A 19,315-nucleotide genomic window follows, 5' to 3' on the forward strand; every position below is an offset into this window, starting at 1 on the left:
TGCCATATGACATGGAATAAGCTAGACACGGAGAGGTTAAATGACTTGCCCAAGTCCCCCATTTCGTAATGGTGGAGCTGGGATTCCGACCCACACTGTGACTCCAGAGCCAGTTCTCTGCATGTATGAGGTTCTTACCTGTCAGCCCATCAGAGCACAAATCAAAGCCTTGAGTGTGTTGGAGATTAGTCAAGACATCCTGTAGGAGGAGTGCAGCCAGGTAGCAGGATGGAATAGGGTCCTCACTGTCTGTTTATTCAGGGGAAAGAAAGCCAAGCTTTGAGAATCTGTTGTATTCCAGGCTCTCTGCTAGGCACAGGGATAATAGTGGTGAAAAAGACATAAAGACATGTTTGGTCCTTGTGCTGTAGGGCTACAGAATCCTCTCTGTTTCTGGAAATGGAAACTTTAGTGGTTTAAGAATCACTTGGGAAGCAGGTAAACCTGCGTGCTCCACAGCGCGCCTAAGTGTAGGCAGGGATCCCAAGGCACATGGCCACAGTCCATGCCTGGGGACACAGCGGCCTGTGCTTGGGGATACACAGTTTCCCAGGCTCAACCCCAGACCTTCAGTAGGTTTCTAGAGTCTGGTTTTTTTTTTTTTAAAGATTTTATTGGGGTTTTTTGTTTTGTTTTGTTTTGTTTTTTGCTTTTTTTTTTTGAGAGCACACACAAGTTGTGGGTTGGGGGCAGGAGGAAGAGGGGGAAGCAGATTCCCTGCTGAGCAGGAATCTTGATGCAGGGCTTGATCCCGGCATCATGACCTGATCCTAAGGCAGATGCTTAATCAACTGAGCCACCCAGGCGCCCCTAGAGTCTTTGTAATAAACACCCCTGATGGTTCCTTTAAGAACCACTGGCCAGGCCAGCATTTGCCAACCCTGGCTGCATGTTAGCACCACCCAGGGAACTTTGAAAATTATCTCTTGCTGATGTCAGGTTCTGAATCAGATGCTCTGAGTGGGTCTGCATACCCACTGCTCAGGTGATCTAAAGTACAAGCAGCTTCCAGAAAAGGGAGCAACCATCATAATGGGCAGTACACCAGAATCTTCAGACTGTGAATGAACCCAAACCTTTCACACTCCAAAGGAAAAGAGCACATGGTCATGACTTGTGTGGAAATATTTCTCTCATGGCTTTAAGTAAGCCAACCTGTCTTATATTGGTCTCAGGCTGTCATCTCCTGCACAAAAACTAAAATATACTCTTTTTACACCGAAAATTTTAAAATTTTATAATTGCCTCAGGGCCTGCCCCAGCATAGTCTGCAGAGATGCCTGTAGCAGTGGTTCTGGAACTTTCCTGGGCATCAGAATCACCTGGCAGGCTTGTGAAAGCAGATTGCTATGCCTGCCCCCGAGCTTCTGGTCATTTCTCACAGGTGTCCAGGGGCGCACCTGCTGGCCAGGGGCGTGCACTTTGCAAATCCATGCTCTGGGACTCACAACAAGGTGTTTGGGAACTAAATAGAGGAAAAGGGGCCTGTGGACTCAGGTCAATGCAGAATATTGATTATAATGAGTATTAATCTCTGAGACTGGAACTTACTGAACAGCAAACTGGTCATGAAGGCTTGAGATCATGCAGTGCGGGTTTCAAACAAAAGCATTGTGGGCGCCTGGGTGGCTCAGTCGGTTTAGCTGCTGCCTTCGGCTCAAGTCATGATCCCGGGGTCCGGGGATCAAGTCCCACATCGGGCTTCTTGCCCAGCAGGGAGTCTCCTCCTCCCTCTCCCTCAGCCCCTCCCCCCGTTCCTGCTCTCCCTCAAGTAAATAAATAAAATCTTTTTAAAAAAAGGAAGCATTGTAACTGTAGTATGTGATGCTGGGAGGGGAGGACACAGGAAAGTTCTGGTTGGAATTCTAATGAGAACGGACCTTCATTTGGATTTACATTGTCACTTTGTATCTGTAGTGATTTTGAGTGGCAAGTAAAGTAGAATTCAGGAGTTTGACAACTCACTGCCTCTTCATCCTAAGTGGGGTGGAGTAGTGGCCCTGAGTAAGATTGACCACCATACGTTATTTAATTGGGTTTGCAAAGAAGTCATTTCCTTGGCACACACCAAAAGATGCCAATAATAGTCACTTGCTTCTGCCCCTGAAATGCTAATATACACAAGTTTTCTATGTTTAATTTTGTAATTTATTGATTGTCTTTTTTTAAAAGAGCAAAAAAACATTGTTGGTCCCAACACCACGACTGAGAACGGGGTTATTTAATAAGATCACACCACCTCCCGGGGCAACTAAAGACATCTTGAGGAAATGTGCTACCTCTCAGGTAAGTGCAGGAGGCCGCATCACCCACAAGGAGAGCGCTGTTCTCAGCCGAGACTTCTGGTGAGTTAGAATGTGTAAAATACACCACAAAATTGAAATTCATTTTTCACAAAGCCAAATGAGTGGAGATGGTAAAGTATTCAGCAGTCCTATCAGCAAAGGAGCCAAGTAGAAAAACCATGAATGCATGTATTCCATTTGAGTCACCCAGTTTCTCTTTTGCACCAACTTGGCAGATTGTAATTTCCCTATTCAAAATGAAGAAAAAATGAGTTATCGGGTGGTCTGGCACCTCCTGATTTTAACGTGTGCCGTAGTCTGGTGGCCCATAGCATTTTTTAAGTGCCACCAGAGCAACTGGGAACTCAGGAATTTCCAAAATACTTGGATTGGAAATTGCCTCACCAGTTCTGAATGATGGTTTTAGTAATTCGGTGATGTGGTTTTCTTGAGTGTTTACAATGTAGTAAAACTGAAGTTTATAAATACCTCATGGTGCCCTGTGGTGGCATTTGTCTTGTATTTTGCAGATAAAGAAGTAGAATTTGGTGATTTTTTTCAGAGTCCTAGAATAGATCATAGGTCATTTGATTCCTCATCTATTGGGAATAAAAAATAGGGCATCAAGATAGGGCATTAATCTTTTTAAAAAAGATTTTCCACTTAAGTCTGATATTTAAAAATTGAATTTTTATTGTTACTTATTGATAACCTTCTTCCAAAAATAGAATTTGATATAGCTTTCAAAAGTACATGTAATAAAGTAAAACAATAAAATATATGTAGAAAAAACTGCAAAGGGAAAATTAGAAAAATAAGAGACAGTCATGGTTCTGGTCGGTGTTCAAAAACGCAAACTGTGTGACCGTCTGCAGTTGGCAGACGCGGGCCGCAGACAGGAGCTCACATTTCCCAGAGCCGGCAGGGAGTGTGATCAGCGGTTCCGGAGTCGTGGGTTTGGGACGGTACCAGCGGTTCCCTTTCTGGGGTTGAGGTCCAGGTCACATGTATCTGAGGGTCCATCACAGGGGCCTGTGGTGGTTCTAGTGGTCTGTGTCGCCCTTCACGGCATCCCCGCCCCTCTGAAAGGTGACTGCCACGTTGTGTGTTGGCAAAAGTTCCCTGTGATGCGCCGGCACCGGCTGGTCCCTTACACGTGCCCCTGAAAGTGTGGCTGGGCCCGGGGTAGAGCCGGACCAGCTCTCGCGACTGAACTTCACTAGGGATTGAGCCACAGAGTTCGGGCTCTGTCAGCACATGAGACACTGGAACCTGAAAAGGACGTTTCTGTTTTCTCGATGGCACAGGGGAGAGAGGCTTTTAGGGCCTCTGTGTGCAGCTGCCAGTCGTGGTGCAGTCGTCATCTACTCTGCCAGAGCTTAGCGGCAGAGATACTGCCCCCGTGTGGGTCAACTCTAGGAGACTCAGAGGTGGCCTTGCTTTTTGGCAGAGAAGTCTCTGAATTTGTCCCTGAACACCTCTGCCACCAGTACGTCCCAGCCACCTGTGTGATCTCGGTGTCTTTGTATTCTCTAACTCAGGAGTCTTCCAGTAACCACCTCTCTGGGCACACACAAATGTTTGTCAGCTGAGGTTTTGTTGAATCAAACAGGACTTTGGAGAATCGGGGAGACTCCTGGTTGCTCACACTCTGTCTGGCCAACAGAGCAGGTGAAGCTGACCGAGGGAGGGAGGAGGAAGTCTGATGGATCGAGTTTCAACACAGGTGTCTGCTCACCAAGGCTGCCAGGCACCAAGCCCATTAAAACAGGGCTGAGGATGTGGGCCGTGGGTGTGAGATGCCAGCTGCATGGCCATTGTGAGATTAAGCAAAGCAGGCCTTCCCACCATGGGGCACAGTGGGCCTGTGACTGTGCTCTGACTGCTGAGAGCCCCCAAACCAACCCCCTGTACTGGTCCCGTAAGTGACTTGTCATGTGCTTGTAGACGAGGCATAATACCACATGCCGTGACCCTCCAGTGCCGGGCACTGGTCTGTACAGTGTCCGAATTTGGCTCCTAGATTGACTTGTAGCCCTTGTTATCTGAGACCCGTGACCGTATCAGCCTCCGTACTCTGTAAATACAAGCCTCAGTTAGTGTAAACGTGTGTACTTTCAGTGCATTTTGGTTGAACAAGTAATTTTTCAGAAGTGAGGATGCCACACGTGCAGGTAACAGCCCCAATGTTTTATACATTGTCTGTCCCACGCTTTTACTGAGCACGTCGTAATGTGCTAAACGCACGCCCCCCGTGATCTCCTTCCCTTCCAGCACCCGTCCGGCAGGGCGGTGGCACCTCTGTCTTAGAGGTGAAGAGACTGAAGGTCAGCTTCCTCCTCTTGAGGTCACGGGGCTAAGAGGGATCTGGACCCGGTTCTGTGTGACTCCTGAGCCTGTGGTTTAACCACTGTGCTCTTCTGCGTCGTGGGAAGAAATGATTTGCTCAGTATTGTGAACTTAACATCTTACTCATTTGTGCTATTAGTTCCAAGTGGCATCTTTCCTGGGGAAGAAATTGTGGGAAATTATCCTAAGATGGTTTCTGAGCCATGGTTTTCCTAAAATGCCATTTCCACAATGCTGCGTGTTCATTGTAGGGCATGGGTTTGCCTCATGCAGGAGGTTGACTCAGACCCTGAACTGTGAGGTGCGGCCGCCGCTCGCTGCCCAGGAAGCATTCAGGCCCACGTCTGTGTTCACAGGGCGTGAGGAACTACAGCACTCCTGTGGGCTTGGATTCCAGGGTTCTTGTGGACTTAGTTGTGGTGGGGTCCGTTGCTGTTTCTGAAAAAGGTAAGATTAAAATCAGAAATTCCTGGATGTGACCTGCAGCTTGACGTTCTGCTGTTCATCTTTTAAACACTGAAGGTAAGTAATCTCAGTTTTCCGGACACACGTCTGTCCTCTGAGACCACTCTCTCTCTCATTCATTTTGAAGAATGAACGCAGTCCCTCACACTCAATACCTTCACAGTATTTTCATTTTTCTTAGGAAAAATAAAGTGAGATCATCTCTCTTCAGGTGGTGAAAGCTATTTCCTCTATTCTTAAACTACCTGGAACTGGAGCTGGATTTATTTGTAGTATGTCAGTAAATAGTTGGTTTTGGAGAATCTCCAGGGAATGGAAAAACGTTAGGTTCTAAACCTTGTTTCTGGTAGGGAGCAGCAGCCTCTGGGCAACACAGGGTGTCCTGAGCCTGCCCGGGGAGGCCTGGTGCTGTGCCGGTCAGGCAGGTGAGGGGGGAGGGTGTCCCACGCTGCTGCCTGCCCCCTGCCCTCTGCCCAACCGCCTGCAGGACTTGGGCCCCTGTGGTTCCCCTGGGATCTCTTCCGCCTCCGCTGCTCTACTCCAGGCCTGGCTCGACTCTCTTCAGAGACGATCTGGTTATACTGCTGCTTACACTGCCACAGGCTCAGTGGGTTCCACGAGAGGTCAGCCTGTCACAGACTTGCGCCTGCACAGTGTGGTTTGGGCCCCCTGCTGGGAAGGCATTCTCTCTCCTTCCCCTCCAAGAGGAAAAAGACTGTTCTAAGATGCCTGTCCTTAAAACTGTCCCTTTGGAAATTAACCAGCCAAAGCCAAGATCTTCCTTCAAAAGAGGTTTCTGGTTTCCAGCAAATAGTTGATGAGAGATGCTCTTAAGTCATTCATTCCAAACCCTGAGTGTCGTGTTTTTAAATGTTGGCCTTTCATATCTTCACCTGGAGTATACGGTGTTTGCCAGCTCTTTGCACTAGTACGTGAGACATTGTAGTGCTTCGTTCTTTGCTTTCTCTGTATTCCCAGTTACAACGCTTTATCTGTGTTATCAGGGATGGGTTCCCATGAGCACATGTTCCCTGGGTGCCTACTGTGGGCCAGGTGTCAGGCCAGCCCTGGGTGGTCTCTGCCTTGGGCCCACAGTGAGCCGGAAGAGCAGACACAGCAGCTGTGCTCTGCTATGATGTGCTCGGTGCTACACACAGAAGTCAGAACTGACATTGGTGGGGGTCATAAGAGCCGCCCTCGGGCCCTGAGCAGGGCAGCGTCTCAGAAGTGACCTCAGGGTTGGGTGTTTTGGAGAGAGGTGGAGCAGGAGAGGACTTTGGGACAGAAGCGGCAATGTGTTTACATAGGATGGTCCTTCAGTAGGTTGGGGTTGGCTTTTCAGAGACCAGGAGGCCAAAGGACAGGATTGGGGTTATTATACTCTTTTGGCAGTGGGAAGTTAACAAAGAGGTCTTTTTAAGGATCAGGAGTTTTCTTTCTTAGCTGAGGGTATATGAAGAAGAAAACAGTATTCTATAAATGTCATCATTCAGATAACCCCCAATTAACACAACAAAAGTCACCACGCGCACGTGTAGAAAATTGGAATAGCACAGAAAACACCACCTGTGCTCTTCCCAGATGCCCACCGTCGGCGGTTCCTTGTGTTGACACGCAGAAATGCCTGTGAGTCCACACATGTCTTGCATTCTCTGTGCGGGTTATGTTTGTCCTGGTTCTGTTTTCCCAGGAGGGGCAGCAGCGCATACAGCACTTTGTGCCCTGCTAGATGATGTCTGGCCAGGGTCTTTGCCCATCCCTGCAGACTGATGGGCACTTAAGATGTCACCAGGGTTTGGTTTTGGCTTTTCCCTTACAGATCACACTAAAGTGAGGTGTAGTCTTGTGGTAGAGTTTCTGTGTGCCTTCGAGGGCCATCCGTGGGATAACTCCAGCAGAGGAATTGTTGAACCGAAGGGTGGACTTGAAATCCTGGTGGCTGTTGCCAAATAACCCACTAGAAAGGTCGCCTCCCTCACATCCCCAGCACCATACACCTCACGTCTCTCCCTACTCCCTCGTGAATAACTAGAATCATCAAACTTCCATGTTTACCAATCCAGTAATGAACAGTGGTAGTTCATGTGCCATCTGATTGGCCTTTAATGGTGAGGGAAGGTGGTCATTGCTCAACGTTTGCCGCTCACCTGCCTGCCTCTGTCTGCGGACTGTTCTGTCCTTTGCCGTTTCTCCTCTGCACTGTCTTTCTCACGTTTATTTGCTCGCATGATTGGAGGCTGGTAATTGTAAAAGGAGCATGACAGATGAGAATCTCAGAAAGATGCATGGGCAGTGATGCCTTTGGTGAGGATGCTGATGCTGATGTTAAGCAGAAGTTAGAATTTCTGCGGCGCCATGGGCTTCCTGATGGCAGGATACATTGGTTCTTGTGGGAGCCAGAGGCGTTGTCGTGTTTCCTGTCTTGCTGCGTTCTTACCTGCTCTGGAGCTTCCCACGCAGCTTCAGCTAAGACTTCCGTGGGCCCCACCTAGGAGTCCACAGTATGGGACTAGCTCTGCCAGACCCAGCCCTCTTCCAGGGACTGCTGGACTTTTTAGAAGACACGGTGATGTCATCTTAAATCACGTATTCCTGATTTTAATTTTTATTTCTCCTCCAAGAGAAATTGATTAAAAAGATTTTGTTTTTAGTAGGAATTTTTTGTTAGTCTTTTTAAAAACTACTCTTTCATTGCTTTTAAATGTGAGTTCTGCTCACATAAACACAGGTTCCATTTCTTTTTGTAACACATCTAAGAGGCTCAAGCTTCACATCAGCGTGTGCTGACCCCTGTATGTATGCGGCGTCGGCATGCCCCGAGCCCCACTGTTGAGGGCTGCCTGTGGGCTCACTGTGGAAGTTTCTAAGGAGGTGCCAGGGATATTGAGTCCAAGTTTCTGCTTCTGCTGTGACCTAATGAAACATTTCCTCCTGAGATACTGATGCTCTGCATGTCTCTTAGGCTGGAGAATTGGGAAGGGAGAAGGTTACGCTGATCTGGAATATGCCATGATGGTGTCAATGGGAGCAGTCAGCCAGGGGACGCCCGTGGTCACCATCGTCCATGACTGCCAGGTGCTGCCCATGAACGGGCCAAGCAGAGGCTACTGCCACACCCCCCTGAGCGAGTGGGCGGGGAGGGAAGGAGACAAACTGGTCTCTGCCTTCATTCCACGTCTGCTGTGAGTGGTGATCAGCCAGAGCTGGATCTGTGTGGCAGTGAGGCCTTATCCCCATGGGTCTGGTGAGCCCTTTGCTTCTACTGTGCGGTGCTTTGAGCACAGGAGCCGCATTCCCTGTCAGCCCCCTCACCCACTTCTGTTTGACCAGGTCATCGACATACCTGAAGCGCTGCTTGAGGACCACGACCTAACAGTGGACTACATTCTCACTCCGACGAAAGTCATTGCCACGGGGTGCGAGCGCCCAAAACCAACGGGAATCTTGTGGTCCAAGGTGGGTCCTGTGGCCAGCAATGGCCTATAGCTCAGAGGCATCTCCTCTTGTGTGGTATTCTTTGGCATGGCAGCTATCCCTAGGCCCAGCATGTCTGTGCATTAGAATCATCCATAAGCTTTTGAAAATTCAGCTCCTGCATCAGTCTCCAGGCACGGGCCCAAGAATCTCCTTTGCAAACCTGTGGGATTCTGATAAGCAGCCAGGTTCAAGATCTTCTGCTGCAAGACACCAGTTCTAGATGGCAGAAGGAACAGTACACTCAGAGGGCCAATGCCTTGACACCCTGTTTGCCAGCGGGTTTCATCTCTGAGAGCTGTGTCCCACCATCCTGGCCATGACAACGTACTGTCTCATCAGCTTTTCTGTTCTAAGTGTAACTTGTCTTGCTGTGACCTGGGTCTCCAAGCAGTACCCACAGCCTTCATTAGCTGATGCCTTTGTGACCCTTATCTGCAGAACAGTCAGCAGTACACATTACATTAGTCTGCAGAAGGAGTTCGATCCCAGAGGCCAGCCTGTAGGTTATGATCCCGCCCGCTGGCAAGCAGCCAGAGTTACTGAGGAAACAGGGAGAGTTGTGCTTCGTTTGGATTGAAGCTGTTGTTCCGTGTCTTCCGTTCCTTAAACCTGAATCATCAGAGTTGGATAGCAGCCTTCCCTTGGGCATGGAAAACCAATAACATCCAACTCCAAGGTTGACACCAAAATGGAACACTGCGGCCCAGTGGGCCTTTCCCACAAACACCACAGCCAGGCGGTTTGGGCCCCCTGGGGCCTGTGCTCCTCCTAGGTTAGCCCCGATAAAAACGGAGAGGAGGAACACGCATGACCCAGAAGCGAGCGGATGGGTCTCTCCGGGTCCAGGCCCAGTGCCACGGGGAAGGCATTGGCATCCTGTTTGGATATTCAGATACCCCTTGGTGTCTTTCGTAAGCACTTGGGTTTACCTTGGAAGTCGGGTCCACAGCTTCTCCTTAAGTGAATGCTGCTACGTGGGTCACAGGAGCGAGGTGGCATTTGCTCACAGCTGAGGGGATGGACCTGGGGAGGCTGCACAAGGGGCTAGTCACGGTGAGGCTGCAGGTCCCCCGGAGGCCAGCACTTCATAGACGAGGGCCGACTGCAGCCCACCTTAGGAAGATTCCAGGTGGTCTCTCCAGGAAGAGAGAGAGGAGTGTTTTGCTTTGGGGAATAGCCAGTTACCTCCTGCTAATTTTAACAAAAATACAAAAATAGCAACAGATGATGTTATTGGTCATGTTAGGTGAAGAGACTCCCTCTATGTGAAAGGAAACCACACCAACCAGAGGTGCCAGCGACACGGCTGGCCACACTGTGTGCAGCCCGTCAGGGCCAGCACTGTTCGTTGACATCCCAACTGTCTCGCCCTCTTCCTGGAACATCTCATCGCTAGTGAGGCCTGGGCCAGAATCACAAACTTTGAAAATGCCATTTCTTATCTTGGGGTCCTGTGTTTTTTGTTCTTCCACACCTGGGCCTCCCTTTGCATGAATCATTTGAAAGCAGCGACTTTCTCCAGCCCCTGGGGCTTTTGTTCTGGCCTCGCTACTTATGCAACCAGAGTGAATTTTCATCGACATCAGGAAAACCATCCCTGAATTCCACTGAAGATTTGGGGAGGGGTGGGGGAAGTTCAATGCTAGGGTATGGTATTATTTCACATGGACTCCTTGATACACATTGGCATATCCTTCTGTGATTTTCTACCCATAGACTTATTATCGTGTAGGTATTAGAATCCCAGAATTTGCCTCTTGTGTATTTTGTTGGAATATATGGATTCACAGTTCCTTCTAAACAGTGTAGACCTCTCAGATGAAGGTTATGAAATACATACAAAATGTATTAATTCGTTCTTACTGCACAAAGATTGTGCAGCATTTGACTCTCTGGCCTTTGTCCCACCTTCTCAGAGATGTGCGTGGTGTCCCCGCCAGGGGAGCAGGCTGCTACGGACTCAGCTGCCCACCTGTAGCTACTTCGGACAGTGGGCTTCCTCAGCCCGCCTCCTGCTTTTCTCTGCCTGTGCCTTGTGGTTTTAAAGACAGGAGACCAGATGGGGCAGTGGTTTATTTATTTTTAAAGATTTTAATTATTCATTTGACAGAGACACAGCGAGAGAGGGAACACAAGCAGGGGGAGTGGGAGAGGGAGAAGCAGGCTTCCCGCCGAGCAGGGAGCCCGATGTGGGGCTCGATCCCAGGACCCTGGGACCGTGACCTGAGCCAAAGGCGGACGCTCAACGACTGAGCCACCCAGGCGCCCCGGGGCAGTGATTTAGAATGAGCTTAGAAGCCGCAGCAGCACGTCTCAGTCGCTCTCTCTGTGACCTTGGTGCACCCTCTGCAAGCCCCCCATTTGTTTATCTGTAAAGTGGGGTGCTGTCAGTGCTGACCTCACGGGCAGTACACGCGACGTGCCTGCTGAACTTGGCCGTTGTCACCGTTGTGGCTGTCACAGGTGTGAAGCGCAAGTCAGTAATTGTGAGAAATGTACCTGGACACCGTCGCTGCGGGCAGAATCCTTACAGTTATCCTCTGAGTGGTTTACTGAGCCGACGGGGCCTTGCCTGTGTCTCTCCATGGCATTGTGTTATCACCGTGTGCCCTTGACTGCCTCTCAGTGAAGGAGAAAGAGACATTCCTTCCAGAAGGTGCGTCTGCTGTGTTCATGTGGGGTCCTCCTTTCCCTCAGGGCGGCCTCTCACCTGGTGTGCACCTGATGACCTGTAGAACTCTGGGGGACTTGGCCATGTCTGAGCTACAAGGTGCCATGACTGCCCCACTTCATCCACAAGCTGCCTCCCCTGAGAACCTAGAACTCCCAGAGCCCCCCGATCCAGCAGGTCTACCCTGGTGAAAGGACGTGCTTTCCCCAGGATCTCCGCCTGGCTGGTGCGTGGTGTAAGAGACCTGGCCACTGAGGCATGTCCTAAACCTCTGGGCCGCGCTTCCAGCTCAGGTGGTCGTTTAGTCTCTGGGACAGTAATCCAGATGTCCCTGCCTGTGGACAGCCGTGTGTAAGGTGATCTGCAGTGGCTCAGGAGCCATTTGCCTGCATCCCTTAGCTCTGGCAGGAGTACATTGATGGTGGCCGAAGTCCCCAGCAGCTAGCTTCCGGCAGCTCCCCCACAGCGCAGTCAGTTCCCAGGGCTGCAAGGTGTTGGGTGAGTCACGACAGAGCAGCGAAGCATCCTGTCGGGAGCCTGGCTGCCTGCTAGACCCACGTGAGCGCCTGGAAAGCAGCAGCAGAATGGAGCCCTCTGCTCAGGGAAGGCGAAGGCCCCGGGCTTTCCTGGACACACACAGCCCCACTGGGCTGAGCCTCTGGACGGCCGAGACCCATACCTCTTCTAATTACTTTCTGCTGAGCTAGAATGAGGCAGAGGGAAGGTGAAATACTTATTTTAAGAATGCCCTGGAGACATGGTCAGGCAGTGGGGTGTGGCTGCAGCCCCAGAGAGACCCAGGGCACCCACGAGACTGCTCCTTGCTGCCAGAGCCACAGATCAAAGGTCTGCTTCCCAGCCCCCTTGCTCCCCACGGTAACTGTGGAAAAGGTACCATCACTGATTACAAAGGAGAGCAGTGTGACACCATTGACCAAAACCTGGATGTCTGCCTTTCTGAATTATTTTCTCCTTGCTAAGGAAATGGGATCCTGCCAGGGTTATTCTTTTGTATATAGACTCAAAGAAACAACTTTGTAGCATCCACAGCTGTTTGGGAGGGTTGTTCCCAGATGGTCACCATGCCCTTTTGATTTACTTGCTGAGAATGACAGATGCCTTGAGAAAAAGGATTTGGGAAAAGGACTTCTGTGAGGAACAGCCGTTCTGGGACGTTGACACTCGCTTTCCGATCCCATATATTAGCGTTGTCTGGAAATGACAGCCCAATGTGATCTGACACCTCCCCACAACTGGGCCAGCAAGTTAGAAAGGCTGATAACTTCTATAAAGATTCACTATGTTTGACCCAATACTTGAACTTCTAGGAATCTGTTCTAGAGAAATACTTAAAAATTTAGATAGAGATGCATGTGTATCCAGTATAATGTAGTGCCTTAAAGTGTTGCAACCCTGTAATTTAAGTGCGTACAGCCTTTTTAAAGAGTATTTAATGGCATGAGAAAATGTTTATGGTGTAATAGATCTTAAGTGGAAAAAACAGAGTATAAATTTATACACGTTTGGTATATCATTTTGTATTCATTATGCTAAAACGTGCATAGAAAAAAGATGGAGGGGCGCCTGGGTGGCTCAGTTGGTTAAGCATCGCCTCTTTCTTTGGGCTCAGGTCATGACCGCAGGGTTGTGGGATCGACCCCTCCCTTTGGGCTCTGTGGTGGAGCCTGCTTGGGATTCTCTGTCTCCCTGTCCCTCTACCCCCTCCCCCCCAAAAAAGAAAAAAAAGGTGGAAGTGTATCCGAATATTAACAGTAGTTATCTCTGCAAGCTGGGAATTCAGATTTCTTTTCATTGTTTTCTAAATTTCCCACAGAAAATATACACTTTTATAGTCAACACCATTCAGTAGAGAAAACAGGACATTTGAAACCATTTTCCGAGGGCAGCCTTCTGCCCAGGTGTGTTTGCCTCCAGTTCCACAAGGAGTCTCCATTCTCTGCACACTCCTAAGTGCGTAAAAACGAGAATCCAAGATGCATGATGGTTAAAAGTGTGCCAGTTCCTAGAAGTCATGTGCTTGTGCATGGCGGTGACACTGGACCGTCCAAGCTGCTTGTGCAAAGCACATGCCTGTGTGTGAGGCGGGCCGCGTGGGCCGCTCGTCCCCATGTGGCAGACACTTGGGTGTGGAACTGAGCCTGGAGCTGCCAGGCATGAACTCGGCCCACACTCAGCTCTGAACTGGCCCAGCCGGAGGGGACCTCACTGCTCTTGTGGGCCTGTCTGTTACGCTGCCCCTCCCCCTGGAGAGCATAGGATAGGCAGGAGCTGTGGTTTGCAGATGGAAGCTGGCATCTTGTTGTGGCAAAGGTTTTGAGGCGATCGTGTATACCAGAAAATAAATAGTTTTTCTTAGTGACTTCTGTGGCCACTCCCAAATAGCACCGTCTGCTTGATTGTTGGCATCGTCTGAAGCAGTGATGGTGTGTGGTCGTTGCCCTGCTGGTCCTTCAGCACCCACAGTAAAAGCATAATTATAAAGGACTAACGCTATGGGGGCTATTTTATTAGTAAGTGACACTTTTGATTAGCTATGTGCAAAAAGATGTCTTAAATGAGCCCTGTTATCATTAAGAGACACTGTAATTGGAAAGCAAACGAATCCTGCAAGACATGAATGACATCTGGAAGACCGTGCATTCACTGACTCTCGGTGTATCCCTGCATGCTTACTCTATCAAATGATTTCGCTTTGGTCATTGGGAAGTGCCGTATCTAAAAGTATTTTCGATCAATGAATGATACGCATTAGCCTCATGCAAGACAACTAATAATTTCTGTAGAAGTTGTGTTTCACAGAAATACTGACGGTGTTCCTGTTTGTTTGCCAGCAGCTGCCCAAACATGTCCTGGCATTGTAGAATGAGAGGGATTCTAAAGACCATCCCTCCCAGTCTCTGTTTCTTCTGGTCAAGTAAAGTGAGAGCCAGGAAAAGCAGCGAAGCCAGTGGGTAGTGGAGGCAGGATTAGAACTGGGGTCTCTTCCTGGGTTGGCCACAGGTGCCTTGAAGAGTGAGATTTCTGATCTGTATTGGGTTTAGCATGTATTTCAAGGGGATAGGATTTTTCATTTAATCTTTACAGAGAATGTATATTTATAAATGACATCTGTAAACATCAGAGAAGAGTGGTTGTAGCGCATAAAAGAAAATCAAATTTGCTCTATACTATTTAATGGAATGGTTAGAGAAAAGCAGAAATATTTTTTTATGTTTGATTAACGGGCAAAATCTTTCATTTCACATGGCACACTTACAGAACATAACAAATGTTCCTAATTGCTAGCCAGGAAAAACAGCATAGCCCTGCCGCGAACTGTCCTGAGTGTGAAGCCAGCCCGTCCAGTTGGTGCACAGAGGCCTCTGTGTGGCTGTGGGACCGCCATCAGCCCAAGCCACTCCGCAAAGAGCACAGAAATGGCAGGCAGCTGAGAAAGTGGCAAAAGCCACCTTGTAGACAGGGAGATTTTTCCATTTAGAACTTGAGGGTGCAGAAGCATGAGTTGACATTAAGCCTTGTCATTCCTTACCCAAAAAACATCCTGCTCTTGAGATGTGCAATTTTACGTAAAAGTGACGCATTTGGCCATTTCCATTTCTAAAGATCCGTGTGTGTGTGTGTGTGTGTGTGTGTGTGTGTGTGTGTGTGTGTGTGTGTCAGTCAGTGTGATGGTGCTGTAGGCTTGGTTCATAATCTGTGCATGGTTAAAACATTCTTGTTATTCAGCTGATTATAGTTTGTCCATGTGCCAGCTCAGGATAAAGGAGCTCCCTGTGATGTGCAGAGAAGGATGTATTTTTGCTTCACATGACATGTTTTAAATGGATTTTAAAGTGTGGAGCCTTGCCCTGTGGACTGGGTTTCCTGAGAACACTTGCTTTGGCCTGAGGGCACCCTGTGGTTCCACCAGGCAGAAGCACACGGGAGTTTTAGTACTTGGGGCGGTCACCCAGCCAAGACAGCTCCAAGCGGGTGCCGGAGGAAGTGTGCTGTTTACCAGGGTGTTTGTCCTCACTGCTCTTGTCTAGTGGTGTCACAGGGGAATGACATTCAGTTCTTCCATAGAAGAATGTAGTCACATGGCTCCTCTGATTGTAATTACAATTTTAAATCTGATCGTCCTTTCTAAATACTAGATGTAGTAACTTAAGATATCCTTAAGAGTCTAATTATGACCATTTTAGGGGCACCTGGGTGGCTTAGTCAGTTAAGCATCCCACTCTTGGTCTCAGTTTAGGTTGTGATCTCAGGGTTGTGAGTTTGAGCCCCGAGTTGGGCTCCATGCTGGGCATGGAGCCTACTTAAAAAAAAAAATAATCTAATTATGACCAGTTTAAATCTGTTTTGAAGTACTCTGGAAGGACGCAAGAATCTGAACTCTTTAAGAAGGTGGAATGGGGGTGTGGGAAGGAGTTGGTTGGCTGGACTTAGATCATCTTCAGGATTCTTTGGTACCAGAGCCTCTTAGGGTACTGGCCCATGAGCTTAGTCATCTTTGGATGAATCAGTTCAGAAGAATTGCAGAGGGTCAAGTGGAAGAAAACTTCCTTTTGATTAGAAAAGAGTAGCTACATCGCCTACATATCTCCAGGGCACGGACATGGTTTTTGTTTGTTTCTCTGCGTCTCAATAATGGGAAACATTAGAAGGAGCAGGTCTTTCTTTAAGAAGTCTATGTCAGCCAAGCATCTGTGTGCTACTCTGAAGACCCCAGTAGACGAGTGCCACCTGCAGAGGCTTCTGACGTGGCCGTGCCTGGGAGCAAGGGCACTGTCCATTTGGAGAGGGCTCTGACCCAGTGGAAAGGCTGTGCCAAGGTGGAGAGTATTGTCCACTTAGTGCTAGGAGAGAGAACCAGGTATTAAGTTAATGAGGGGGGCGCCTGGGTGGCTCAGTCGTTAAGCGTCTGCCTTCAGCTCAGGTCATGGTCCCAGGGTCCTGGGATCGAGCCCCGCATCGGGTTCTCTGCTCGGCGGGAAGCCTGCTTCTCCCTCTCCCACTCCCCCTGCTTGTGTTCCCTCTCTCGCTGTGTCTCTCTCTGTCAAATAAAAAAAAAAAAAAAATCTTTAAATTAATGAGGATCAGGAGCCTTAAAGTTTGTGAGAAGGTACTCGAATCGACTGTTCTTAGGTGTTTGAGTTTCTTTGAATCTTCCTCTGAATCACTGATCCAACATTGTTACTAGTTGAGCTATTTATTTTTAGAGGAAAGTTTTACCTGTCTAACTCATATGCTGATCTTTATTCTGATTTACCCATGTTTGTGGGAAGTCCCACGTTTGGACCATTGCCTACCTTTTGGTAATTGGCCATTTTCAGGCTTTGTGCCCTAAAGAAGGACAGATAGCATCTCTAAAGAATGAGGATCGCTAAGAAGGACTAAAACAGTGTGTTTCTGTATCTTTTCTGCCGTGTGATTCCTCAAGTGACAGAAGACCGGTTCTGCCCTGGGCTGCATTGTCCAGGTTCAGCCTAACCCACAGGGCCGCACTGTGTGCGGCGGCCACACCGGGCTGGGACCATCAGCCTCCACACTGCAAGCTGGATCGAGGCAGCCCCTGTGCACACAGGCCCCACTTGTCAATGCCAGTTCTCGAGGACCGGAAACCACCTCACGTACTGGGGTTCTTCTACTGCCTCCTTTGTTGTGCAGGTTCCCAAAAAGCCAAACATGTCCTTTGTATAGGAATCCTGTTCATTGAGACTTAATGTTTTATATAGTGTTACCTTGTAGCTTGATGACGTGTTGCTAGAAATTGTTTTCAAAAGTAGTGCTCTATTTCAGATTTGCCTTGTTTCTGCATTTTCAGTGACACCTTGAAAGGTTTGGTCCCTGAGAAATGCTCCTCCAGGGAAGATGGGGAGAAGGAGGGGGCCAGGTGGCCCTGTTAAAGATCCCATCCCACCCAAAGGCATAAGTCGGGAGACGGGGGCAGGCATAGAGGCAGAAACCCCAGTTATTCTGGAGGTCACCAGGGGCATTGCCACTTGTGACCGTGTAACCCTCCTTCCAGTAACCTTACTTACTGCTGTCCCTTCTGCATAGGAGGCCTTTGGTTTTCTGCTTCCTGGGCCTCTGGGAGCGTAGAGAAACCATTCCCTTCCTGCCAGCTGCCATGGCACGTCAGGCACAGTCCAGAGGCGACAACCCAGATTGGCTCTGGGGACCCCATACTCACTTGAGCTGGGGCAGCATGGGGGCTGGGTCACAGTAACTGATTAAGACAGAGGGGTCCTGCTTCTCACAGGGCCAGGTGGGACCACTGGTGCAGCTCGGCAGAGAGACTCCTTAACCGAGTAGAGGCAGAGGCCCCCGTGCGACTCTGATTTCTCTTCCCTTCTGACCAAGTTTGGACACCTGGAGAGTAGCTGGAACTGCTTTGCTTTTTCAGATCAGCCGAGAGGTGATGGGGAAAATCCCAATACTCAGAAGCCTTCGTTACCGAGAGAGGCAGGCTGGGAAAGATGTCTCCCTTCAGGATGAGCCCCGGCACCTTCTGGGAACTGGCAGCCAGCAGCTACCTCCCCTGAGCACTGTCAGAAGACCCCGGGACCCACACCAGCCCGAATGCTGTTCGGGGCAGGGGGACGATGGGCCTTCTAACACTGTTTACATTGGGAACCTTCCCCGGGACGCCCAAGTGAGTGAGCTGAAGAGAGCCCTCCGAGAACTGGGTGCAGTCCCTCAGAGGCTCACGTGGCAGGGGCCACAGCGCAGGGCCTTCCTCCACTACGAGGCCCCCACCTCAGCCCAGCAGGCTGTCTCCTGCTTGCAGGGCTTGCGCCTGGGTGCTACCACCTTGAAGGTGGCACTGGCCAGGCAGCAGAAGGCCGGCGACGAGACAGGCGGCTGTGCAGACGAGCTGTACCCTGTCACTCGGCTGTCTCAGACCTGTGATGATGTATGCTGCTCTGGTCCCTGTGGAACTTAAGGGGCCTGTACTCGGGACTCGGCAGAGTGTTGCTGCATGAGCTGCTTTGCGCCCAGTCCTTTCCAGGATGTCCCAGCCTTCTGTCACTGCCTGGGACCTCCTGATGAGTAGGGAGCTAGCCATTAGTGCACTGTCGGCACGTCCAGGCCCTGCTCTATCTGGGTCCTTCAGCCTGCCTGCTGGGCATCATGGCCGTGCTGGCTTCTCTGTGGTAGTTCAAAGGCTGTGGGGGACCGAGTGGGCGATGAACAAGTGGCAGTAAATGGTGACAGCGGTTGGGAGCACCTGTGCTCTGGAATTGGGAGGTGGGGGGGTTAGTGGGGAGAGGCCCTAGCAGGAATCAGATGCCAGGCACACCCTGCTGCCCTTGGATCCTTGGTCTGGTCCGACTGCAGAGGGAGAGCTATATTCACATCACAGAAGCCAAGTCCCCTGGCTGCAGACTGCTTGTCACAGCTCAGTGCTAGTGTCCGCGATGGAGGGCCAATCTGATGTGCGGGTGGCACGCATCTCACTTCTGTGCCTTCCTTGCCTTTCCAGCCTCCCCCTGTCTCTGGGTGAACACCCTGCACTCCTTGCTGTCTTGTAGGAGGTATTGGTCGTGGAGAAGGCGGTCCCAGCCTACATCACAGACAGTGACAGAGGTGCTCACACGGATTTGCCCAATGCCTGATGTTTCTTGGGTTTTTCCTCCATTTCTCTGTACCTAAAAAACAAAACTGGATTTTGGCTGAACTATGCTTTCTAAACAGAAGTGCTTTTGCAATTGATCCTGGGCAAAAAGTCAAAGTAAGCACTTAAGTGGAGATTCTATTTTTTTTTTAATGTATATGTGTTCAAAATTCTAATTTTTTCACCACAGGGTCTTACTGAGCATGTTTTAAGCACACGATCGTACTTCAAGAGGGTATGCCTTGCATGTACTTTGAATAAAACCTTGAGGCACTATCTCCCTTTGCAAAAGCATTTTATCCTTGGTTTTATAATGAAAATACTGTGGAGATGTCAGAAAGTCAGTCTGCCCTCAGATTGCTCATTAAGTGCAGGCTCCTTTCCCCCGGCGTCATGAATAAAACGAAGGGCAGAAATATCTGAAAAAGGGTCCAGCTCCTCTCC

The 19,315-nt window shown here is 49.5% G+C and overlaps 1 protein-coding gene across 10 annotated transcripts in view; it reads left to right on the plus strand.

Annotated features, from left to right (window-relative positions):
* Nucleotides 1-19,315, plus strand: part of MTHFSD (methenyltetrahydrofolate synthetase domain containing) — a 37,375-nt gene that overhangs the window by 6,726 nt on the left and 11,334 nt on the right. For 4 of the 10 annotated variants that reach the window (XM_036113042.2, XM_036113041.2, XM_078062751.1 and 1 more), the window contains 5 exons: nt 2,173-2,286; nt 4,991-5,081; nt 8,062-8,174; nt 8,430-8,555; nt 17,660-19,147. In XM_036113042.2, the coding sequence (XP_035968935.1) occupies nt 2,173-2,286; nt 4,991-5,081; nt 8,062-8,174; nt 8,430-8,555; nt 17,660-18,199 (984 nt within the window). In that variant the 3' untranslated portion in view covers nt 18,200-19,147. Of the gene's footprint in view, nt 1-2,172; nt 2,287-4,990; nt 5,082-8,061; nt 8,175-8,429; nt 8,556-17,659; nt 19,148-19,315 lie in introns of those variants that run through there. The other 6 variants (XR_013444160.1, XM_078062752.1, XM_078062755.1 and 3 more) reach the window with 4 other exon arrangements.

Source organism: Halichoerus grypus, chromosome 15 (assembly GCF_964656455.1).
Source record: "Halichoerus grypus chromosome 15, mHalGry1.hap1.1, whole genome shotgun sequence".
Lineage (NCBI taxonomy): Eukaryota > Metazoa > Chordata > Mammalia > Carnivora > Phocidae > Halichoerus > Halichoerus grypus.